The sequence below is a fragment of the Mobula hypostoma genome, chromosome 4, assembly GCF_963921235.1.
Source record: "Mobula hypostoma chromosome 4, sMobHyp1.1, whole genome shotgun sequence".
Taxonomy (NCBI): domain Eukaryota; kingdom Metazoa; phylum Chordata; class Chondrichthyes; order Myliobatiformes; family Myliobatidae; genus Mobula; species Mobula hypostoma.
The window spans coordinates 157880100-157906606 of NC_086100.1; the positions used below are offsets into that span (position 1 = coordinate 157880100).

The following is a 26507-nucleotide window of genomic DNA, read 5'->3' on the forward strand; positions in this document are numbered from 1 at the left end:
AGGAGGCTACAACTAGAGGTCATGGGTTAAGGGTGAAAGGCAAAATGTTTAAGGGGAGCATGAGGGGAAACTTCGTCGCTCAGAGGGTGGTGAGTGTGGATTGAGTTTGCCAGTGCAAGTTGTGTTGGCAGTTTCGATTTCAATGCTTAAGAGAGGTTTGCTAGGAATGGGAGAAGTATGGAAGGCTGTGGATGGAGTGCAGGTCAATGGGACTAGGCAGTTCAAATGGTCTGGCATAGACTAGATGCGCTAAAGGGCTCATTTCGGTGCTGTAGGTTTCTATGACTATTGAGAAGAGGGAATTCAGGCATTTCCGTACTCAAGTGGTGTGAATAGCTGTTGATAGTGGAGAACTTTGGTTTAAGATGGCGCTACTGACATTAAGCAGCAGCTAACTGGTGGTTATTAAGGCAAGCAATGTGACTAAATACTTCGTGAGTAGCACTTTTTCTGTGCTAAGTTGTGGTAAACTATCACAATGAATGCGAAGTAAACAAGATACTGTAAATGCATTGAAGGGAAGGTAAATAGGGACATAATGGAATAGAGCTTCATATACATAAATTTGGGCAAGAAAGAGATCACTTGTTGAGGTAGAATTCATAATCAGATTTATTATCACTGACTTGTGATTTTTGTTTTGCAGCAATAGTACAGTAAAAATTGCTATATAGAGTAACAAGATAGTGTTCTTGGATGTTCAGAAGTCTGATGGCAAGGGGAAGAAGTGTTTCTGGATCATTAAGCGTGGCTCTCCAGACTCCTATACCACCTCCCTGATGAGGGCAACGAGAAGAGGGTATGTCCTGGTTGGTGAGGGTCCTAAGTGATGAATGCTGCCGCCTTGAGGAATCACCTTAAGTTGTCTTTGATTGTGGGGTACCATAAACAGCACAGGAAAACATCATTCAGTGCACCCAGTCCATGCTGTATTTGTAATTTTCACTCATCCCCTCCCTCCCTCCCTCCTGTGGGTCAGCATCCACCTCTATTCCTTTCCCTACCATGTAACTGTCCAGCTTCACTTTCAGTTCATGTATATTGTTCATTATCACATCTTGTGTGATGAGTTCAGCATTCTCATAGTCCCCTCTCAATTTCCTGTTTCATTTCTCATGATCATTTTACATTTACAATTTCAAATTTTGTTCTTTCCCACAAGGAGACAAAATATTATTTATTTTGTTAACTAGAAACAACATTGTGATTCCAGAATGGAGGAAGTCATGTTGTCTGGCCTCAGACAGTCACAGTCAGAGATGCCAGAGTGTGGTTTACCACCCAAAAAGCAGATTAAATGGAAGCTATTTTTTTCTATTAAAGCAGAGTACTGCCTTTTTAGATTATATGAAGCATGTTTAACAGTATTCATTAGGGGATTATCTGTGTCCTCGCTGACAGCAAGCCTGCTTTGTACTGCATTCATAATGCAATGAGTTCACAAGTTTCAATCTAAGTCTGAGTCGTTGGAGCAATGAATGGTACATAAACATTTATCCACATTGTCAGTTTCTGGCTTTATTTCTCCAAGTTGGAATCATGTAGCAGACTGAAAATTTATAGTGGCTGCTGTAAACTCAGCAGTCTGCTCAGAATTTGATGGAGAGTTCATGTTGAAATAATCATCTTCTATTCACCATGCTCTGAACCTGTAGGAATTTGACAGGAAGAAAAATGATGGAAATACTTCGCAAGTCAGGCAGCAGCTTTAGAAGATCAAGCAATGTCAGTATTTCAGAATCGTATCTTTTATTTAGATCTGAGAAAAGGTAAGATTTTTTAAAAATACAGATGAAGGTATAAGATAGTTGCACAATACAATAAAGAAACAGATCAAACGGAAAGCAGAAGCAAATGAGGGCTAGTGAATAACAAAGCAGGAATAGGTGTTGATGGTGGGGAGAACTTCCAGTTTAAGGTGGCACTACTGAAATTGAGTGACAGCTTACTGGTGGTTAATAAGGCAAGTAATACGACTAAATACTTTACTAATAGCACCTTTTCTGTGGAAAACTAATCACTGCAAACAGTGAAGAGGTGAGCGAAGGCGAGACTTTCTTGTGGGTTGAGCAATGTGGGAGCGATGCAAAGTTTGAGTGTGGCATGTCAAGTTGGAATCAGAGAGAGAGTTGGAGCAAGCAAAGCAGAGAGGAGGCAATGTGGAGAAGTTTCAGAGCCTGTCCATCTAAACTGGGAGCGAGATTGGATCAACCTAAGCGCAGAGCCAATTTGAAAAGGTCGAGAGCGGCCTCAGGCCGGGCGGCGGGGTACAGCCCCGAGCATATCACCATGTCAGGGCCTGGGTCATAGTGCAGGGGACAACCGGTGTTTGGACAATTTAAGTGCTGATCCAAGTAGACTGAAAAGATGAGGGGATGAGCCGATTCAATTTGACCTTCCATGACGTTTATTCCTCTCCCTGAGGCTGTGAGACTGTTCCCGACTTCTATGTACTTTGTGTCTGCAAGCTCACTGAATTTGCCCTGCTGTTTGATGAACTGAGACGGAGGCTGTGGGCCTGCTCTGTACTCTGGGTCTACGGACTCAATCTGGTTGGGAATGCTTTTGCTTGCTTTTATTGTTTGCATGATTTGTGTTTTTCTCTTTCTCTGCGCATTGGATGTTGTTTTTTAAATGGGATTCTTGAAGGTTTCTCGCTTTGTGGCTGCCTGTAAGCAAACAAATCTCAAGGTTGTATAACTTGTACATTCTTTGATAAATGTACTTTGAATCCCTTTTCATTCCATTATGTCTAACACCATGTCACATTCCATTTTATCTCTCCTGCCTATCACATACCTTCCCATCTGTTCCTAATGACTCCTTCCCTTTCCATAAATATATCCTTGGCTTTTCCCATTTTTGATGAAAGGACAGATATTCTCTTTGTCTTATCCCTCTATCTCTCATCCTTTCTGCAATTTAAACTTGATTTGTTTTCTCTTCATGAGTTGTAATGAAGGATGATCTGTCTGACGTACTGAGCATTTTCTGTTTTTACTTCGCTCTACCAAAATTGCACTTATTTTGGTTGCCATCAACTGAAATGTCATTTCTGTTGATTTCTTACCAGACTTTTATCACTTGATTTTACTTAAGCAATTGGAATCTTCCTATAATAAGAATATTTTTCAGATGCTCTTTGTCGCTTATACAATGTAGCTCTTGCAATAGCAAGACATAATTCTGACCTTGTACTAATTACCTTATCTTAATCCATGGAAAACAGGATGTTCTCTGGGGAAGTGTGAGGCAACACCTAGTGATGTGACTTTTTTTAAAAAGTTGTTAATTGTGCATTTACTGTGTTTATGTTATTGTACACAGCTGGCTTGATGAACTTTTAAGTAGACAAGTCAGCGTGATGTAATTTTGTGATTTGCCCCTCAGCCACATCCCTAACTCCTCCCTCCCCCCCCCCCACAAATGCATAAACCTGTTACACCTCCAAGAAATTGAGTTGTAAGTGATGCCGATTTTTCTCCTTACCTTGAGACTGACTGTGACTTGGGCTGTGATCATCATTGTGCAGTCACCTTGCTCCTAAATTGAAACATTATTTCGCCAAGATCCTTATGAAATATTGTTTGCTCCATGAGTCTGTAAGTACTATATTTGTAACAGTGGTTTAATACAGGGGTCCGCAACCTTGTTTGCACCGCGGACCAGACCAGTTTAATATTGACAATATTCTTGCGGACCGGCCGACCCGGTGGTGGGGGGGGGGGGTGTTCAAGTAGGGTTAAACTACTCACCTCAACATGTCTTTTACAGTTAGGGTTGCCAACTTTCTCACTCCGAAATAAGGGACAAAAGTAGCAGTCAAATCCTGGGACACTTTACCCCAGGAAAGACTACCATGACCACGAAGCCTTGCACAGGCACCTGTGTGCGCATGCGTGATTTTTCTCCCACAAATTGGTTTTGCCTTCATCTTCCCGACTATACTGTACATACATTATTTCTACTTTATATAGGCTGTGTATTTATCATATCATTCCTGCTTTTACTATTTGTTAGTGTTATTTATTTTCGGTTTTATGTGTTATGTATGATTTGTTAGGTTATTTTTTGGGTCTGGGAATGCGCAAAAATTTTTCCCATATAAATTAATAGTAATTGCTTCTTTGCTTCACGCCATTTCGGCATGAAAGGTTTCACAGGAACACTCTACCTTAGTGGGGGAAATACGGGACAAACCAATTTAGCCCAATATACGGGATGTCCCAGCAAATACGGGACAGTTAGCAACCCTATGTTCAAGTTCAACAGTTCGTGACAGGGAATGAGGAAAGGTGCAGCTGACTCATATTGTTTCCTTGCAGCCCAGTAGCACAAGCTTTGTGGCCCAGTGGTTGGGGACCGCTGGTTTAATAAGCAATGGTTTCTCTTTTTCTAACCACATACTGATTTATGAACACAGAATGGCACTACAGAACCAATGCTTTAGCTTTTTAATGCTGTATAAATTAACCTTGGGTTATGCCAGAAATCAAGAGTTGTGACTAACTTGATATTGTTTGGGTTTATTGTTTCCAATAGGACATTGTTCCTGTTGACTCTTACGCTGAAATAAAGGAACTATTTGTCCCAGAAAACAAGCTGGATCTCGCTAGAGCTGATGCAGAAATCTTGCCAGCACTGGAAATCAGCAAGGTAGATGCATTCTCCTTTTCTTTTTACAGATTCAACTAGTGGTGGCCCTCTTGTCTCAGTTGTAAGGTGATGGGTTTATCCCTGCCTGAATGCTCTCCACACCAATTCCAACCTCGCCATCAAATTCACAGACTACACTTGCCTGTTTTCCCTTCCCTTTATTTCTTTTAACCCACCAGCCCCAATACTCCTACTCTTGTACTATCCCTACTTTCGCAATCTGTCCATCACCCTCACATTCCTCTCTGGTTCCTCTGCTCACCTCCTGACATTTATACCATGGTCCACTGTACTCTCTTACAGATTCCATTTTCTTCAGCTTTCTGTTACTTTTACCTTCCAGTCCTGAAGTAGGTTCTTGACCTGAGTTGTTGACTACCCATTCCCATCCACAGATGTCTGACCCACTGAGTTCCTCCAGCATTTTGTGTTATACCATCGTGTATCAATTTTCTTAGTATTCTAACAAGAGTTCTATCTCTATAATCATCACGACGTAGATAACTCTGTCTCTTAGTGGGAGGATGGTACCAGAAAATGGAAACCCACAGATGTGACACCCTTGTTAAAAAAAGGAGAAAGATGGAGAACTACAGGTTATTGTTTAACGGCTTTTATTAGCAAGATACTAGAGTCGATCATCAAGGAAGAAATATTAACCATTTAGGAAAGCTGAATATAATTTAGTTAATGTGGTTTTATGGAAGGTTAAATTATGCTTGGTAAGTTTGCTCAGTTTCTTTTCTGAAATGCACAATCGAATCCTTGGTTGATTTTTAAATCAAACAGGTTATTATCTATCTAATTGAAGAGACCAAGAAAGTGCAGTATGAAGGGATGTAGGTGTTCTAGTGCATGAAGCACAAGATGCAAGCAGATAAGCCCCAACAATAGTTAGGAAAGCAAATAGCATTTTTGGTCATTATTGCAAACTGGTTAAGGTGTAGAAATAGTTTTTGTTGCAATCGTACAGTGTTGGAGAGGTCTCCCAAGAGTGCTGCACAGTTTTGGTCCCTAAAAAAAAAATTATAACATTGACGGCAGTACAAAAGAGATCCACCAGGTTATTTCCTGAGATGAGGCAGTAGTACTACCAAATGATACTAAACAGTTTGGGGCTGTACCCTTAGAGTTAGAAGAAATAAGTTATGAATTTATTCAAACATACCAGACTGAAAGGGGCTTGATGTAGAAAATATTGGGATGTTTTTGCTAGTGGGAGAGCCTCACCGAGGAGACCTAACCACAAGATCAGGGACTGGAAATTTAAAACTGAGGTATGTAAAGAACGTCTTCTCACAGAGGGTGGTAAATCTCTGGAATTCTCTGCCCCAGAAGGTGGTAGAAGCTGTCTCATTGGAAGTATATAAAGTGGAGGTGAATAAATATTTGATAGATACAAGGAATAGAGGTATATGGGAAAAGTAGCACAAGAGTAGATGGACATATTAAGTGGTGAGGCAGGTTTGATGACTTGCTGTTGTTTCTTATGAACAGAACATGGACCAAAGTTGCTTTGCAGTGTAATCCATTGGCTTTAAAATATTTGAATCATCTCTTGGATGTTCAGATTCTACTTGCAGAGCTTTGATTTTACAGCTGCTTTTACACAAATATTGGGATTTTGAAAAGAAAGACTATATAACTTCTTGTTCCAGGTGGACATGCAGTGGGTGCAGGTTCTGGCTGAGGGTTGGGCCACCCCACTCAATGGCTTCATGCGAGAGCGAGAATTCTTGCAGTGCCTTCATTTTAGCTGCTTGCTGGATGGTAAGAACTTGCAATCCCTTTGTGAGAGTTAAGTCATAAATACAATGAAGACAATGAATATCTTCTTGAGTATAAGTTTGAGCATTCTCATTTTGGCAGTTCTAAAGCTTTATTGTGGGAGAAAACCTGGGAAAGTTAATGTAGGAATTGAATGAAACATCAACTACTATAAATGCAAGTCACTTTCAAAACTTCAACTGACTTACCCATTTGGTTCAGTATATCCCTTTAAAGATGCACACCTTCATCTTTAATATCCTATTTCTCAATAAAAATCACTGCACTGTGTCCCTGTCTCAAACAACTTCCCTTGATATGAGCTCCATTTGCACGTCCTTGTCCATGGGATGTTCAATGAATATGACAAGACAATTTTTTTGATGCATTTGTAAATTTGGTCATACATCCCGGAGTCTTATTGCCCTTGCTCTTATCTAATCAGTCTCCACACTTTTCTAGGATGATTTTGAAAAACTAAGATAACCCTAAGCTCCTTTTATCGATTTTGCAAACAATTTCTTTAAACTGCTCTCCTTTGTCTTGAAGTCCTGTCCTGCTTCCTTAATTTACTCAGTGAGACAGCTATTGCAGCTACTTGCTCAAGAATTAAATACTTTCTCTAATTTTGTATCTTTCCCAATTCCCCAACTCAACTTGCTTCCTCATCTGCTTCCTCACCTTAGCCCACTACAGTGCCTGACACCCAATATTATTCCCTGCCCCATCAAATATTGTTGTTTATCTCTGATCCTGAATCAAAACGTTGACAGGCCATGTCCCTCCACAGATGATGTCTGATTCACTGAGTTCCTCTAACAGCTTGCTTGTTACTCCATATTTCAGTATCTGCAGTTCATCACTATGTTTTTGTACCTAATTGCAGCTTCAACCTCCCTTTTGGCTTTCCAAACTTGTGCCAATAGCTTTCTATTTGAATTCTTCCAACCTGTTTTCACCCTGACACAGTGGCAAAAATGGCTCCAATGTGATAATGCTTTGCTGAGTGACTTTGAAAACGGTAGCCTACTTTTCCTCAGCCTTTCACATGGTTGACAGAAACAACCTCTTCCAATTTATCCCTTCCATTCAATTGAGTGGGATTGCACTCACCTGGGTCCATTTTTATTTATTCAGTCATCACAAGAGAGTCAACAGCAATGTCTTATTGCATCTTTACCTCCTCCTGGGACTTGATCCAAATAATAGAGAACGGTTGAATAGGTTAGGACTTCCTTCCCTGGAGTGGAGAAGGAAGAGGTGAGGTCTTGTAGAAGTATAGAGAGGGGAAACACAGGCTTTTCCCCCTGAGGTTGGATGAGAATAGAATTGGAGGTCATCGGTTTAGGGCGAAATGTGAAATTTTTAACGGGGTCTTCTTTATTCAAAGGATGGTTCAGTTGTGGAATAAGCTGCCAATGGAAATGGTAGATGCAGGTTCACTTGCAACAAGGGAATTTTGGTTAGGCACATGGATGGGAGAGGTAGGGAATGCTATGGTTTGGGTGCAGGTAGATGGAACTAGGCATAAAAACAGGTCTGTCTGGACTAGATGGGCTAAAGGTCAATGCTGTGACTCTTGATTTATGCTGATATTTATCCAAGTATTACCTCTTGGTAATGATGCTCAAAATACATCGTATCAATTTCCATATGTGAGCTGCTGGCGTCCAAGTCTACCTCACCTCCTCCTGACCACTCCACAAACACTTTGTCCAATGTCTAGAAAAGCATGAGTAGAAATTTCCCTTCAGTAAAAATTGCCTGCTCTCCCCTCTTCCTTTGAACCCCATTGTATTCCATACCACTCGTACTGTTCTTGCCTGCAAAGCACGGCAGGACAACTATATAGTGGGGTGAGGAATGTTACGAACTTACTGATCTGCTTCTCTACTGACCAGCTGGTACTTCCCTTGTTAGAGTTGTCTAGTCCCGATATCAGGCGAAAACCCTTCAATGTTAACTGTTTAGTCCCTGCCATAGATGTTACTTGCTGAGTTCTTCCAGCATTTTGTATGTGTTGCTTCAGATTTCCAGCACCTACACATTCTCTTGAGTTTACCGTGCCTTCTTTATTCGGTTGCCTTTCCTTTCTAAATGATATTGTAAGGCAGATTGCGGTTTTCCAATACATACCTACAGCTTTTAGAGCACATTTACAGCCAAGGGTGTAAAAGATCAAGATCGAGCATCTAGCTCCTCTTCAGGGAGACTTCGAAGAGATCATGGATTGGCTATTGAGGCCGATAATTGTAATTTGTAAAGGTTTCTATTCGGTACTGCTCCAATTATCTTTTGAGATTGTGATTCTCTGTATGGATTGGCTAATTGGAAGAGTATTCCAATAGGCACATTTTACCATCATTTCCTTGTAATTGCCTTTTTTAATTACAAGTTTTCTGTTTTGAATTATTGTAAGCCCTACTGTAATTTACATTAGAATTTGGGAATTGATCAGATTTTAATATCTGAATTATGCATTTTGGATTGTATTATTTAAAACTTCAGATTGGATGGATGAAATGTTTTTTATGCAGTGATGTGATCTGTAATACAGATTCATCGTGGCTTTCCAAAAAATAGATGGTCTCAGTTGATACTAAAAATGTTGTTTAGCTCACTCCTGCAGAAACTTGGGGTGGAAAAAATGCTTAGGCAGCAACAACTGTTCTACACACTAAGTGCTCTAAGGTTATGTTCTCATCCCCCTACTCTACTCCATGTACGCTCATGACTGCGTGGCCAGATTCCGCAAGTTTGCAGAAGGTTCCACATAGTGGGCTATAGATCAAATAATGATGAGTCACTCTACAGGAAGGAGATGGAGACCTTATTAAGATGGTGTCATGACAGCAATTTTTATATTACTGTAAGCCTTCTGAAAGGGGGTGGTGCATATCCTCCTGTATGCATCAACATTGTTGAAGTTGAGACTGTCAAGTTCCTAGGTGTGGACGTTGCCAAAAGCCTATCTTGGTCTAACCACATTGATGTCATACAGAAGACAGAAAAACTTGAAAGCATGCACCACCAGGCTCAAGGACAATTTCTACCCTGCTGTTAAAAGGTAACAGTGGAGAGGTAGAAAATGTACAATAATTTAGGCTCAGAAGTCAAAAGCCCATCTGGTTATGATCTTGCACATTATTGTTTACCTGCACTGCACTTATGTATCTGTTATGTATTATTCTGCATTATTGTTGTTTTGCTGTGTTCTGCCTTAATACATTGTAATGATCTGATCTGTTTCAACGGTATGCGAGAAAAGCTTTTCACTGTATCTCAGTACATGTGACAATAATATTCCAATTCCCAAAAGACTCTCAAAAGATGCTTATTTTGTTCTGGGATTAATAGTGGGGATAGTGAAGTGGTCAAGAAGTGGGCAAAGTTAAGATGGGTTGGTATGTCAATTAGGCTTAAATGGAACAAGCCAGCCTAAGTATTAGTGTTTATTGAATGTACTAGGGGAGAAAGCATTACTTAGTAATGTATAAATTGAAAATAACCTTCCAAGTCTGTACCCAGTAACATGCCTTTTTGCTTTCTGTTGTTTGACAGGGGGTCTCATTAACCTGTCAGTGCCCATTGTCCTGACAGCATCGGATGAAGATAAAGAGCGACTGGATGGCTGCACTGCCTTTGCATTGGTGTATGATGGACGGAGAGTGGCCATCCTTCGAAACCCTGAATTCTATGAACACAGGAAAGAGGAGCGCTGTGCACGTCAGTGGGGAACAACATGCAAAGAGCACCCTTATATCAAGGTTTTGTTAGAATCCTTTTTTGTTTTCCATACCCTTTAATCCATGTGACATTCAGGTTTTCTGTGAGATAAGTATTAAGGTAGTACAGATAGCATGTTTAATGTAGGAGCTTTGAAATTGGTTAATAATTTACTGACATCTGAAATAACTGATTTGGGGGCTTTCAATTGAAACATTGCTTACCCATCATTGATAAGACCAGTATGTATTTATGTAATGTCTTTAACAAATGTAAATGTAGCACAAGGACTTGTACACTCCACAATGTACCACAGGAGTCTACAAATCCATGAAGTGTCTGTCATAGGCATATTCAAAATTAACTAATGTAGAAAAGTTTGCAAGACCCTTCATAGGTGCATTATCAAATAAAGTTTGTCACTAGGTTACATTAGGGCTGGTGACCAAAAGTTTGGTCAGAGATCTAAGCAATGTTACAAATAAAGTGGAACACTTTGGGATGATACTGTATAGCTTTAGAATAAAATAATTCAGAGTTGCTCAAAGGAAGAATTCGAGGCACTCATTTTTAAAATAGATACTGTAACTTGCCTTAAACTCGTGGGAAATCAGCTGCGGCCAAATTGAGTATAGCATGCCCATTGTTTGGTTAGTCTTGATTTTCATTCATTGGAAAATAATTTAAAATATTCTTATTACTTGTTTAAAAGATTCCAATCAGTCACTTGTCATTGCTTTCAGTATTCTTGTGTTATTAGAAAATTAATTAGGAAGAGGTATACAGTTGGATCTATATTTCAGAGAATGCAGAAGGAGTACACTGCATAGCATCTATGAGATGAACCTAGGGTTAACATTTCAAATTGATGGCTTATTATGATGATGATTATTATTATTATGTGTTGGCGCATGGCCAAGTGGTTATGGAGTCGGTCTAGTGATCTGAAGGTCGCTAGTTCAAGTCTCAGCTTAGGCAGCGTGTTGTGTCCTTGAGCAAGGCACTTAACCACACATTTCTCTGCAACAACACTGGTGCCAAGCTGTATCAGCCCTAGTGCCCTTCCCTTGGACAACATCATGGCATGGAGAGGGGAGACTTGCAGCATGGGCAACTGCCGGTCTTCCATACAACCTTCACCCAGGCCTGCACCCTGGAAACTTTCCAAGGTGCAAGTCCATGGTCTCACGAGACTAACGGATGCCTATATATTATAGAAATCGTCTCAGAGCCAGAGACTAATCTGGATAAGGCACAGGCAGAGCAAATGAGTGATTTGTGTTTTGAAAGGTGTGAGATATTTCTTATAGCAAGTGATGGTCCAAATCAATGAGAAGAATTAGGAATGAGATAAATTAGAGACAAAGGTTGTACCTAAAGGATATATGCACAGTAATCTAAAACATTCACTTTGTCCTCCTCTGGATGCTCACTAACCTTTGGTGAGTTTTGAGCATTACCTGTTGTTATTTCAGATTTCCATTTACTACAGTCAACATTTCATGAAGGGTTTCAGCCCAAAACGTCAACTGTTTATTCCTTTCCATAGATGCTGCCTGACCTGCTGAATTCCTCTAGCACTTTGTGTGTATTACTCTTGATTTCCAGCATCTGCAAATCTCTTGTGTTTATGACCTCTATAAGGTCACCCCTCTTATCTCTTACCACACTCAAAGAAATAAAATCCTAGCTTGGCCAACAGCTCCCTAACTCAGACCCTTAAGCCATGGCAGTATCCTCATAAACTTTCTCTGCATTCTTTCTAGCTCAGTTATTTCTTTCCAGTTTAGTGATGTCTTTCGCATAACAAGGCAACCAAAACTGTAGACAGTAATAATGTATTTTCTGCTCTTCCCAATTCTGGCCAAGAATCAACAACTTGAAATGTTAATTCTATTTGTTTTCCAAAGTTGAGTTTGTCAATTGCACAAGTACATGTTCACATAGATACAATCAGAAAACTTGCTTCCAGCAATGTCATAGGCATATAGCAACATATAAGCAGCATTCCCAAGAAAAACATAATTTATACTTAATGTATGCACACAATGCTGGAGCAACTCAGCAAGTCGGGCAGCATCGATGGTGGGGAATAGGCAGTCAATGTTTCATGTCAAGACCCTTTATCAGGATTAGTCCTGTAATGATGAAAGGTCTAGGCCCAAAATATTGACTGCTTATTCCCCTCTGTAGATGCTGCTTGACTTGCTCAAGCATTTTGTGTGTTGCTGAAGATTTCCAGCTTCTGCAGTATCTTATTTTAGTGCAAAGTATCTTTGATCACTTTGCACTAAAATAACCCAATTTTAGTGCAAAGTGATCAAAGTGGAAATAGTGATTAGGAAGTAGCTGTTCTTGAAGCTGGTGTGGGACTTGTACCTCCTGCCTGTTGGTAACTGTGAGTTGATGGCATGGCCTAGATAGTGGAGACCTTTGATAGACACTGCTTTTTGATGCAGCACCTTCTGTAGATGCTATCGACAATGGGGAGGGATCTACTCGTGATTTATTGGATCAAGCGAACTGCTCTCTACAGCTTCTTGTGCATTCGAATTGCCATACCAGACCATAATCAACCAGTCAGCATACTTTCAGGAGTATATCTGTAGAGGTTTGTTTGAGTGTATAGCTGTTACCTGTGTGTTTCCAGGGTGGTCTGTTTTTATTAGTTTCCAGCATGAGCAGTTCTTGATTTTCATCTGCTTATTTTTTAATTTCACATTAGTTTTTTTTTAATGTAACTATTGTTTCTCTACTCTGAAACCAACAGATGGTAATGCAGAGTGGCAATTGGTTAGTAGGTGGAGATTTGCAAGTTCTTGATCGTGTTTATTGGAATGATGGACTTGATCAATATCGCCTAACCCCACGTGAACTAAAGCAAAAATTTAAAGCAATGAATGCTGGTGAGTACCAGTTTATCTTGTTGTCTGACTGTTTCCATACACGTGATAGTTTAAATTCATGAATCTAGTCAGTATTTATAGTATAGTTGTTAGCAATCAAATGCCAAAGAGGCTTTTTCTTTTATTGGGTGTTACGTGAGGAACATTAAGTCTGGGAAACAGCCAGTTCCTTATGTTAGCTTTTTGATGTTAAAAGTTAGGATTTCTAAGAAAGCATTCTCTGTTCAGGCTTGCCATTCTAATTCCATGCCAGATTATGGGAATTACTGTATCTACTTGGCTCAACCTGCTGGCATTTGGCATATAACTGCTATACTGTCCGTCTCCCCTTTATTTTTGAGTCCAAAAAAGGGGTCTGAACTCAAAAGCGCTGATTGTTCATTTCCCTCCACAGATGTTGTCTAACCCATTGAGTTCAAACAAGATGCTGAATGCTACTCTTGATTCTAGTATCATGTCTCCAGTAGGAGAATTATAGCAGTTCAAAAAAAGAACAGGTGTTTTCCATGCTTTGAGGATAAACATTAAAAAAAACACTAAAACTCCAGTTTGCTTCATCCCAAATTGATTCTTCTACCAAGATAACTACTGATATCAAAGTGTCTTTCTTGCAGATTATCAAGTGGAGTCAGTCAGTTCTCCACAAGGTGGAAGCAAAACATAACTCAGTCAATCTGAACTGCTATTTTGTACTTCAAGTCACCAGTAAGTGTAGCATAGCAATGGTTGTGAAATGAAACAGAATTTTAGCACACAAAAACAAGAGCGTGTGAGCTGATGGGAATGGGGGCAGAACCACAAAGCCAATCCTTGGGTTCACCAGAATTACAGAGAGGGGATAAGGAACTGGCAACTAACATACTCTCAGAATGTAAGTTGATAATTAATTGTTTTTGAGTTGGGTAGCCTTAAAGGGAAGGCAGGGAGAAGCAGAACTGTGGACCCAACCAATTCCTTCAAATCTTCAACAAACCATCGCCCTTGGTGTCCTAAACCATCTTCTCAACTGCAGGAAGGTTGAGACCAGGAAATTTAAATAATTTGAAATAATTTTTGCAGTCTTCTGATTTTTTTTTCACTGTTTGATTTTGCTCTGAAATAGCTTTCTAAGACACAAGTGCTCAGAGTCGATCTCCACAACAGTACAGAAATCCAACTTCCATTTTAATTCATTGCTGTCTACCAAATTACTTGTTCCACACCTTAGTATCATTTAGTATTTTATTTAGAGTTGTTTGCTGTAAAAGCATAAAACATAGGAGAAGAATTAGGTTATTTGGCCCATTAAGTGTGCTCTGCCATTTCACCATGGCTGATCCATTTCCCTCTTGACCCCCTTTGCCTACCTTTTCCCCGTAACCTTTCACGTCCTGACTAATCAAGAACCTCTCAACCTTTGCCTTAATTACACCTAACGATCTGGCCTCCACAGTTGCCTGTGGCCATGAATTTCACAGATTCACCACCCATAGCTAAAGAAATTCCTCTACCTCTGTTCTAAATGAAAGACTCTCTATTATGAAGTTGTGCCCTCTGGACCTAGACTTGCCCACATCCAGTCTATCTAGGCCTTCTCAATATTTGATAGGTTTCAATGAGATTCTTCTCATTCTTTTAGTTCCAGTGAGTACAGTCCCAGAGTCAACAAACACTCCTCATAAGCTAACCCTTTCATTTTGGTGAACTTCCTCTGCACCCTCTCCAATGTCAGCACATCTTTTCTGAGATAATGAACCCAAAACTGCTCACAAAACACAAAAGTGAGGCTTCACCAGTGCTTTATAAAGTCACTGCATCCTTGCTTTTATATTCAAGTCCTCCCGAAATGAATACTAATAATGATTTGTTTCTCATCACTGACTCAAACTACAAGTTAACCTTTGGGAGTTTCTGTGCAGAATTCCCTAAGTCCTTTTGCATCTTAGATTTTTGAATTCTTTCCCCATTTAGAAAATAATCTACGCTTTTATTCCATCTACCAAAGTGCACAACCATGCACTTTCCTACACTGTAATCCATCTGCCACTTCTTTGCCCATTCCCCTAAGTCCTTCTGCAGCCTCCCTCCTTCAACACTACCTGCCCCTCTGCACATCTTAAAACTGTCCGCAAACTTGGCCACAAAGCCATCAATTTCTTCATCCAGACCATTGGCAAATAATGTAAAAAACGGTGGTCCCAACACCAACCCTGAGGACTATCACCAGTCATTGGCAACCAATTAGAGAAGGCTCCCTTTCTTCCCACTCTTTGCCTCCTGGCAATCAGATAATGCTCTATCCATACTAGTATCTTTCCTGTAATACTATGGGCTCTTATCTTGTAAAACAGCCCTGTGCAAGGGCTTCTGAAAATCCAAGGACACGATATCTACTGATTCTCCTTTGTCTATTATTTCATCATAGAATTCCAAAAAATTTGTCAGGCAAGATTTTCCCTTAAGAAAATCTTGCTGTCTTTGGCCTATTTTATCATGTGCCGCCGGGTACCCCGACACCTCACAATCGACTCCAGCATTTTCCCAACCACTGAAGTCAGGCTAACTGGCCTATAATTTCCTTTCTTCTGCTTCCCTCCCTCCCTTCTTGAAGAGTGGAGTGACATTTGCAATTATCCAGTCCTCTGGAACCATGCTAGAAACTATTGATTCTTGAAAGATCATTACTAATACCCCCATGATCTCTTTAACCATCTCTTTCAGAACCCTGTGGTGTAGTTCATCTGGCCCAGGTGACTTATCTACCTTCAGACCTTTCAGCTTCTCATTTTCCCTCATTCTTCTAAACTCCAGCAAGTACAAGCTCAGAGACATCAAATGCTCCTCATAAGTTAATCCTTTCATTCCTGGGATCATTCTCATGAACCTCCTCTGGACCAACTCTGAAGACAGCATATCTTTTCACAAATAAGGGGCACAAAACTGCTCACCTGTATTCCATGCAGTCTGATCAATGCCTTACAGCCTCAGCATTACATCCTTGCTTTTGTACTCTCGCCCTCTTGAAATAGTTGCTAATATTGCATTTGCCTTCCTCACTACTGACTTAAGCTGCAAGTTAACCTTTAAGGAATTCTGCATGAGAACACCCAAGTTCCTTTGCACATCTGATTTTTCAATTTTCTCCCCATTTAGAAAATAGTTCTGCTTTTATTCCTTCTTCCAAAGTACATGACCTTCTACTTCCCCACACTGTACAGGTTTCCCCCGCCATCCAAAGGTAGAGCGTTCCTATGAAATGGTTCGTAAGCTGGAATGTCGTAAAGCGAAGAAGCAATTACCATTTACTTATATGGGAAAATTTTGTGAGCGTTCGCAGACCCAAAAATAACCTACCAAATCATGCCAAATAACACATAAAACCTAAAATGACAGTAACGTATAGTAAAAGCAAGAATGATATGATAACTACACAATCTATATAAGGTAGAAATACTTTTCCACAATCATTGCCTGCACTGTCCACCGTAGTGAAAATCTCACGCAAGCACCGTTGGCAAAAACACGGCGCAAGCGCTCTCGGCAGAAAATCTCACGCAAGCGCTGTTGGCAAAAACACTTTCTCTAGTAAACGATAAGCTATGAAGCTGCCGAATCATACCAAATAACACGTAAAAATACACAGCCGATATAAAGTAGAAATAATGTATGTACAGTAGTATCACGGGAATCGGGAAGACAGCGCAGAGTACACTGATGATGGTGTGTTAGGCTGAGTCGCCGGAGGTTGGGGTGGTGCCGTGGCCCCCACCCTCTGGGTAGCGACCCGATACTGATTAGCGGAGAACGCGGTGGTACAGCGGTAGCCGGGAGGCACACGGCACATCTTTAAGAAAAAAGCCGAAATAAACATGCTAATTAATTAGGTGCTGCCTGGCACATAAATGTCGGCCCAGATCAGAGGCGATTGCTGATTGCATCGCCTCTGATCTGGGCCGACATTTACATGCTGAGAGGCACCTAATTAATTAGCATGTTTATTTCGGCTTATTTCTTAAAGATGTGCTGTGTGCTGTCCGGCTACCGCTGCATTCTCCGCGAATCGCTATCTGTCTGCGGCCTGGGGGTTGGGGTGGTGGGACACTGGTGTGTCATCTCATCGTCGCCTGTTTCCATTAGGGCAAGCAGCTCATCTTCTCCTATGACTGTCTGCCTCGATGTCGAAGGTCGAGGTTCGTCATCTGCTGTGGCTGATGTGGAAGGCTTGCTTGACTGCTAGGCTTGCGCATTTTTCCTATCAGACAGTTCTTTGTAGGCACTCAAACCATCTTGCACATATGCCCTAAACCGACGTACCCTTTCAAAATTAAAGTCGTATTTTATCATTGCAGCGAAAATCTCACGCAGTCACTTTAGTCCGTTCGCTACTGCATTCGGTTTCGATTGTTATCCTTTCCTCTTCCAATTGCATCAGCTCTTCATTTATCAGTTCTTGGTCATGGGATGCCAAAACCTCTTCAACATCATCTTCGTCAACTTCCACAAGCCAAACTCACTTTGTCCTTACTTCGTTCACCACGATCGAAACGCTTAATTATGTCTAGTTTTACGCTAAGTGTAACACCCTTACAAGCTCTTTTAGGCTTTTCTGATACCTTAGAACTCATCTTGCAAACAGCTGCTCACAGGCACATGTTTAAGCAATGCCGGCTAGAATGCCGTTCCGAATCCGGGGGAGAGTGCTGCTTTTATCGCGCGCTGCCTTTTTTTGTAACAGTGAAAACACCTTCTGTTAGCGAAAACAGGTAACTAATGTAGGTCTTTTGTAACAATGAAGTTTCGTAAAGTGTATGTTCGAAAAGCGTGGGACACCTGTATTCCATTTGCCACTTCTTTGACCGTTCTCCAATCTAAGTCCTTCTGCAGACTCCCTGCTTCCTCAACACTACCTGCCCTTCACCGCAAACTTGGCCACAAGGTGATCAATTATGTCCTCAAATCATTGACATATAGCATGAAAAGGAGTAATTCCAAAAAGGAACACCACTGCGGCACTCCGCTATTCACCAGGAGCCAACCAGAAAAGGCCTTCTTTATTTCCACTCTTTGCCCCCTGCCAGTCAGACAATCTTCTATCCATGCTAATATCTTTCCTGTAATCCCACTGGCTCTTGTATTGTTAAGCAGCCTCACGAATGGCACCTTGTCAAAGACCTCTTGAAAATCCAAATAAATGACATCCAATAACTCTTTTTTGTCTATCCTGCCTGTTATTTCCTTAAAGAATTCCCACTGATTTGTCAGGCAAGATTTTCCCTTAAGGAAACCATGCTGACTTTGGCCTATTTTGTCATGTGCCTCCAAGTACCCCGAAACCTCACCCTTAATGATAGATTCCAACATCTTTCCAACCACTGAAGTTAGGCTAATTTCTGCCTCCCTCCCTTCTTGGAGTGATATTTGCAATTTTCTAGCCCCCTGGAATCTTTCCATAATCTAGTGATTCTTGAAAGATAATTACTAATGCCTCTACAATCCCTTCAGGTTTCAACCTAACTCCCTATATTCTCTCTTCAAGACCTCCTACTTGCATCGTTGGTACCAATATGTACCACAACTTCCAGCTGTTCACCTTCCCCCTTTAGAATTCTGTGGACCTGATGCAAGTCATCCTTGGCCTTGGCACATGGGAGGCAACATACAATCCCAGTGTCTTTCTTATCCACAGAATTTGCTTTCTGCTCCTCTAATTATGGAATCCCTTGTCACTACTGCACTCTTCACCCCCCACCCCACCCTACTACCCTTCTGAGCCACAGAGACAGGGTCAGTGCCAGAGATCATGTTGCTGTGGTTTCCCCCGGTAGGTTGTTCCCCCAGCAGTATCTGAAGTATATGATGTCAGACTCTGTCCATGTCATTGACTCTTAAAATTCCCTCTAAAATAACCTAAAGAGTAACAACATGCAAGGTGTTCTTTTTAATGGTATAATATGAAATGAATGGGGATTGTTTTTTCTTCAGATTGTAACTCAATATTTCTGGCTCACAGAAATGAACAGTTAACAATTTCTTCAGTATCTTGATGTGTAGTATACTGGCAATTCAATTACTGAAAACAACAACTAAATTTAAGATAACATCTCAGTTATTTAGAATGATATTTAAGTTACAACTGAACTTAAAACAAACAACTCTCAATTTAAAAGAAATAATGGCTGCCTATATTCTTCCATTTTCCTCACATTCATGTGCCTATCTAAACATCTTTAATGTTTCTACCTCTACTACCACCCAAGGCAGCGCTTTCCAGCAAACAAACTTGCCCCTGACAACTCCTTTGAAATTACCGCCTCTCACTTTAAATGCATGTATTAGACATTTCAACCCTTGGAAAAAGGTATTGTCTGTTTACTCTGTCTAGGTCTCTTGTCCTTACAAACCTCTATTAGATCTCCCCTCAGCCACAGTAACTCCAGACAAAACAACAGAAGTTTATCCAACTTCTTTTCATAGCACATGTCCTCTAATCCAGGTAAACCTCTTCTGCACTCTCTCAAAATCCTTGACATCCTTCCTATAATAAGGGCCACCAGAACTGTATGCAGTACTCTAGATGCAGCCCAACTAGAGTTTTATAAAGCCACAACATAACTTCTTGACTTTTGAACTCAGTGCCTCAACTAATGAAGGCAAGCATACCATATGCCTTCTTAAGCACCACTTTCAGGGAGCTACAAACTTGGGCCCCAAGATGCCTCTGTTCATCAACACTGTTAAGGATCTTGCCCTTAACAGTGTACTGTCTCTTTGCATTTGACCTACCAAGGTGCAACACTTCGCATTGGGTTGGGTTAAATTCCTTTTTCATTTCTCCTCCCATATGTGCAATTGATCTATATCCTTTTGTATTCTTTGCCAGCTTTTACGCTATCCACAACACCACCAGTCTTCATAACATCTGCAAACTTACTATCCCACTGAACTACATTTTCATCCAGGTCATTTAGATATGTCACAAACAGCAGATATCCCTGTACAGATCCCTGCAGAGCACCACTACTGACAGACCACCAGCTAGAATAAGTCCCTTCCACTACCCTCTGCCTTCTAGGGACAAGCCAATTCTGAATCCAAACAGCCTATTCACCATGAATCACATGAATCTTCTGGATGAGCCTCCTTTAAGGGACCTTGTTATACACCTTTCTAAAATCTATGTAGACAACGTCCACAGCTCTACCTTTATCAATTACCCTCGTAACCTCGTCAAAATACTTAATCAGGTTAGTAAGACATGACTTGCCCCACACAAAGCCATGCTGGCTCTCCCTAATTAGGCCATGGTTTTACAAGTGCTCATAAATCCTATCCCTAAGAATTCTCTCTGGTAACTTCCCTACCACTGATGTGAGACTCGTAGTCTGTAGTCTCCAGTCTCCAGGATATTTCTGGTTCCCTTCTTGAATAATGGAACAACATTAGTTACTTGCCAGTCCTCCAGGACCTCGCCTATGGCTAGAAGAATTTGAAGATATTGGTCAAGGTCCCAGCAATCTCTTGCTTCTCTCAATAACCTGGGGTATATCCCATCAGACACTAGGGACTTGCCTACCTAACACAACCTCCTCCTCTACCGTGAAATGCCTGAGCATGAGAATACGCTTGGCACTGATCTTCCTGTTCTTCACATCCTTCTCCTTGGTAAACACTGATATAAAGTACTCATCAAAGACCTCACCCACATCTTGTGCATCCAAGCAAATGCCCCCTCGGAGTGTGTGTGGCATCCGTTAGTCTCACGAGACCATGGATCTGCGCCTGGATTCGCCAGGGCACAGGCCTGGGCAAGGTTGTATGGAAGACCCGCAGTTGTCCATGCAGCAGGTCTCCCCTTTCCATGACACCGATGTTGTCCAGGGGAAGGGCAAGGGTCGACACAGCTTGGCACCGGGGACGTTGCAGGAGTTGCCAGAACGAGGTTGAAGACAACGTCGGACTGCCTTAGGGACCCCAGCTCCGGATTTGTCCTCAGGGTTAACTTCCGAAATCTTTCCCAGGAATGGTTATGGCCGCAAGGCAGCGGAGGTTTGAAATCAGTTTTCCCTCTCTTGGATGGACTGCCTACCCAGGCTGATGAGCTCCATCTGCCACTCTGAGTGCAGCTGTGATATTGTGCCTAAATTGTAGTGCAACTCCACCACCTCTTTAACCTCCTCCTCTACCCTTTCTAAAACATTGAAACCCTGGGATATTAGTCATCCATTCCTGTCCTCCTTGTACAGGTCAGCCCTGCCCCAGAAAAGGTTCGGATCATCCGAGAACCTGAACCCTGCTCTCCGCCACCAGTTCGTCAGCTGCTTATTCATTGGTACTGTTATTGTATTCCTGCTCTGCTGAGTACGCGGACTGGGAGTAATCCAGAGATTACTACCTTGGAGGTCCTGCTCTTTATTCTCTTCCCTTACTCCATATATACACGGCGCAGTACCTCTTCTCCTTTCTCCCTATGCAGGTTGAGTCGGTGGTGAGGAAGGCAAATAGAATGTTAGCATTCATTTTGAGAGGACAAGAATATAAAAGCAAGGATGTAATGTTGAGATGAGGAAATCTGCAGTTGCTGGAATTTCAAGCAACACACATAAAAGTTGCTGGTGAATGCAGCAGGCCAGGCAGCATCTCTAGGAAGAGGTACAGTCGACGTTTCAGGCCGAGACCTGACAAAGGGTCTCAGCCCGAAAGATCGACTGTACCTCTTCCTAGAGATGCTGCCTGGCCTGCTGCGTTCACCAGCAATTTTTATGTGTGTTGGATGTAATGTTGAGGCTTTGTAAGACACTAAGGAGGCCTCACTTAGAGTATTGTGGGCAATTTTGGGCCCCTTATCTAAGAAATAAATGTGCTGATATGGTGGGGGAGTCTAGGACCAGAGGGCACAGCTTCAGAATAGAGGGATGTCCATATAGAACAGAAATGAGGAATTTCTTTAGCAAGAGCGTGGTGAATTTGTGGAATTTATTGCCACAGGCAGCTGTGGAGGCCAGGTCATTGGGAATATTTAAAGCAGAGGTTGTTAGGTTCTTGATTAGTCAGGGCATGAAAGGTTACGGTGAGAAAGCAGAAGATTGGAGCTGAGAAGGAAATGGATCAGCCGTGATGATAAGCCAGGGCAGACTCAATGAGCCAAATGCTTAATTCTGCTCCTATGTCTCATGGTCTTGTGGACATTAGTGCCAATATGCACCATGACCTTTAGCTGCTCACCCTCCCTTTTAAGAATATTCTGCAGCCACTCTTAAGGCATCCTGGACCCTCGCATCTGGGAGGTATCACACCATCCTTGCTTCTCTTTCACAGCCACAGAATCTCCTGTTCATTCTCCCATCGAGTCTCGTGTTCCTATCACTCTCCCTGACTTTACCCTTCCCTGCCAAGCTGCAGAGCTAGCAACTGATTTGGTTGCTACTGCAACCTATTAGGTTATCTCCCACCACCCCCCCACCCCCCAGCATTATCCAAAGGAGTATACTTGTTGCTGAGGAGAATGGCCACAGGGGATCCCTGCACTAACTGCTTACTCTGCTTCCTTCTTGTGGTCACCCATCTTCTATTAGAAGCCTGCATTCTGAGTTTGATTACCTCAGTAAAAGCCTCATCTGAAGTTTTCAGCCTGCTAGATAGTCCTGAGCACATCCAGCTCCAGCTCTGGTTCCTTGACCTTGTCAGTCAGGAGCAGAGGTTGGATGCACTTCCTGCAGATGTAGTCATCAGGGAGACTGTTGGGTATCCTGCATGTAAATATTATACAGGAGGAGCTTTCACTGCCTTAACTCCCATCCTATCTACACTTGTTATACCTTTGGCTCTTACTAACTAAGGTTAAGTTCTGCAATCAACTAAATGATTCCAAATGACTGAGCACCCTTGACCTCTACCTGTTCTTGCTGAAGCCTGACCATTCTAACACTAGTCCACTCACATAATAGCCACTCTGCTTACACCTCACTTCTTTTTATTGGCCCATGCTAAGTTACTAATAACTTAAGCAATTTCTTGCTCTGCAGACAAGGCCCGACAGGTACCGATCACTTTTTAAACCTGCTGTGTAAAGTCCACAGTAAACTGTCTCCAACTCTCTCCGTGATTTCTCACTCTGCAATATTCCCTAACTGCCTAATACAGATGAAAATGAGTTCTTCAGAAATTATTTAATCTGAAAGAGGTAATCCATCATCCATACCAAATTACTTGTTTAGTAAAGTGTAATAACCACTTCCTAACTAGATGCAGTGTTGTTAGCAGTTGCTTATATTTTTTTTAACGAAATTGAAATAATCCAGGACATAATCTTAGAGACTTGTGTTCAAAAGATCCAGCTGAATTTTTACAACCGCTTCCAAATCCACAAAAAAATGTAATTGCTGGGCATTATTCAACCCTGTGGTCATGGTTGGTCTTCCTAGATGGGTCAGGTTTCTAATATAGTGCTTTAAAAATTATTGCAGAAGGCTGCAGAAACTGAATGCAGCTTGTCCTTAAAATGATGTAATCTTCTGCACTGATACTCTTCTGTGTGTGTGTTTTTTAAAGTCTAGTTAAATAGGAAACTCAAGATTTTTGTGCATGATGTGCACTACATATTGTACAGAAAGCTTAACCAACTACTTTGGGTTGTGGACCACCTTGGAGACATTTTTTCCAAGGAGTGGCAGTAATGGTAATTAAAATATTTCTAAAATAGATCTTTTCTAGTTAGATAAATATGCCCTAATTGTTTCCACCCTCCAGATGCTGTCTTTGCATTTCAGCTACGTAACCCAGTGCACAATGGGCATGCTCTACTGATGCAGGATACCTTTCAGCGATTGATTGACCGTGGCTACAGACGTCCAGTTCTCCTCCTTCATCCATTAGGCGGCTGGACAAAAGATGATGATGTGCCTTTAATATGGCGAATGAAGCAACATGCTGCTGTGTTGGAGGAGGGAGTTCTTAAACAAGAATCTACTGTTGTGGCCATCTTTCCTTCTCCTATGATGTATGCTGGACCAACTGAGGTGATTCTTCTCCTTCTTCACCCTCTCCTGTATCTCGGGTTTTTAATTGATTAATCTTTTTTTACTGCAGAAAATGTTATAAAATCAAATTAATGTCTTGCCTTTTGGTTTTTGATATTCAGTGCCCTTCTTCAAATTGACTGGTCACTTGAATTGACATGCATTGTATACTATATGCCAGTAAATTCTCGGTCCCAAACAGGTTACTAAAAACACAAGGATTTTTTTTATATATACATACAATCATCATAGAATCCCACAGCACAGCAGTCCTATTGTGCTGGATTGGATCTTTGAAAAAGTGATCAAATTAGACACTAATATTTTTCTCTGTGGCCCTAAAGGGTTAAAAGAAACAAATCACACTTGTTAAAGCACTAATAATTCTCAAAATGTGGAAAGATAAAATATATCTATGTGAACAGGAGGGTACTGGAGAATGCTGCCTGAAATGGTGATAGAGGCAGATACCTTGGATGTGTGCTTTGAAGAGTTATTATCAGGATTATAGATTTTGTGCTGATGTGAGAGTGGCCATTCTTGTTTGACCTGCACAGAGACAGTGGGCTTCCTTTTGTTATATCCTCACAGCCACTTCTTACTTACAGGAGGTGGAGCCCAGTATGGTATCCTGCACACCATTCTTGTAACACATAGTTATTTGAGTTCTGTCAGCTTGAACCAGTCTGGTCGTTCTGCTCTGACCTCTCTTATTAACAAAGCACTTTTGACCCAGAACTGCCACTCACTGGATGTGTTTTATTTTTTGTATCATTCATTGTAGATTTTATTCTAGAGACTGATGCAGGAAAATCCCAGGCAATCAGTAATTTGAGTACTAAACCACCCCATCTGGCACCAACAAATATTCCACGGTAAAAGTCACCTAGATCACATTTTTTCCTCATTCTGATGTTTGGTCTGAATAACAACTGAATCTCTTGACCATCTCTGCATGTTTTTCTGCATTAAGTTGCTGCCACATGATTGGCTGATTAGATATTTGCTATGGTTCCATGTCAGGCATTGTTAAAAAGAGGAACAATAATTAAGATGAAACCGGCCACATCAAAGCAATGTGCAATGTTAGTATGGAGTGGAAGGAAAGCTGATCAGCACTTAACAAGCTAATTTCTCACCACCTGCTGCTGTTATTTGCATAACGGTCTCTAATGAGTTACGTGGTCAACAGTGCTGTCCTGAAATTCCACTTATTTGCATCAGGTACACTTTCAAAGTTTAAACAAGTTGAATCTAATTTAGTGAGTGTACTTTGGGAAAGCAATCTGGATCATTGAGAATTCATTTGCTAGATTAGTTGATGTTATGACACCAATAATTAGAAGTTTCTAGAAAAAGAAAGGTTCAAAGATCCTGATTGCATCATTAATTTTTGACCATGCACGAGAACATGAATGTAATCAGGTATGTGCCATTGAAATTCTGCTGTTTATTTTGGGCACTCAGTCAGTGATCAAATCCCAAGGTAACCTCTGCCAAAATATTGTCGAATGATTTTTAAAATTTGTTGGGCTTCATTGCCAGTCATTTAACACTTGGATTGCAATATTTGATACTGTTCTGAGCAATCAACTTCAAATTAACTCAAAAATACCCAGTAAGTGATTATCAAAGAAAAGAGGGCCTTGTGTGTAGTGAAAGGAACCAATAATGGTTAAGCAATAGAAATAGTATTTTCTTTTTAATTGCTATTTTGCAATACTGTTCCAATTCAAAGGCATTTGCTAATTGAGATAATCTCTTTGATTTATGAGATTATAAATAGATGCTTAGCAACATCGAAATCATAGAACATACAACAGTACAGCACAGGAACAGGCCATTTGGCCTTCAATGTTGTGTCTAACCAGGTAAATCAGTAATCAAATGGCAAACGAAACTAATCTGTTCTGCCTACAGAATGTTCGTGCTCTTCTATTTTCTGCACATTCATATGCCTATCTAAACATCTCTTAAAAAGTCTGTACCACCACTCCAGGCACCCACACTTCCTGTGTAAAAACATATCCCTCACATCTTTGAAATTATCCCCTCTCACTTTAAGTGCATGCCTTCTGGTATTAGACATTTTAACCTTGGAAAAAGATATTGTCTATCTATGCCTCTTGTAATCTTATAAACCTCATCAGGATTGTATGCAATACTTCAGATGTAGCCTAACTAGAGTTGTATGAAGCTCTGCAATGTAACTTTTGACATTTGAAAACTCAGTGACTCGACTAATAAAGGCAAGTATGTCATGAGGCTTCTTACCAACCCTGTTAACGTGTGTAGCCATTTTCAGGGAGCTATGAACTTGGACGCAAGGTCCTTCTGCTCATCAACGCTGTTGAGGATCTTGCCCTTAGTAGTATACTGTCTGTTTACATTTGACCTACCAAGGTGCAACACTTAATATTTGGTTGGGTTATATTCCGTTTGCCATTCCTTCGCCCAT

The 26507-nt window shown here is 41.1% G+C and overlaps 1 protein-coding gene across 1 annotated transcript in view; it reads left to right on the plus strand.

The window, feature by feature from the left end:
• The window catches only part of papss1 (3'-phosphoadenosine 5'-phosphosulfate synthase 1), a 76971-nt gene that overhangs the window by 38302 nt on the left and 12162 nt on the right, over window positions 1-26507 (plus strand). Inside the window, exons 6-10 of the mRNA XM_063046810.1 lie at window positions 4543-4656; window positions 6315-6426; window positions 9985-10190; window positions 12920-13055; window positions 23781-24049. Coding sequence (XP_062902880.1) covers window positions 4543-4656; window positions 6315-6426; window positions 9985-10190; window positions 12920-13055; window positions 23781-24049 — 837 coding nt within the window. The remainder of the gene's footprint in view (window positions 1-4542; window positions 4657-6314; window positions 6427-9984; window positions 10191-12919; window positions 13056-23780; window positions 24050-26507) is intronic.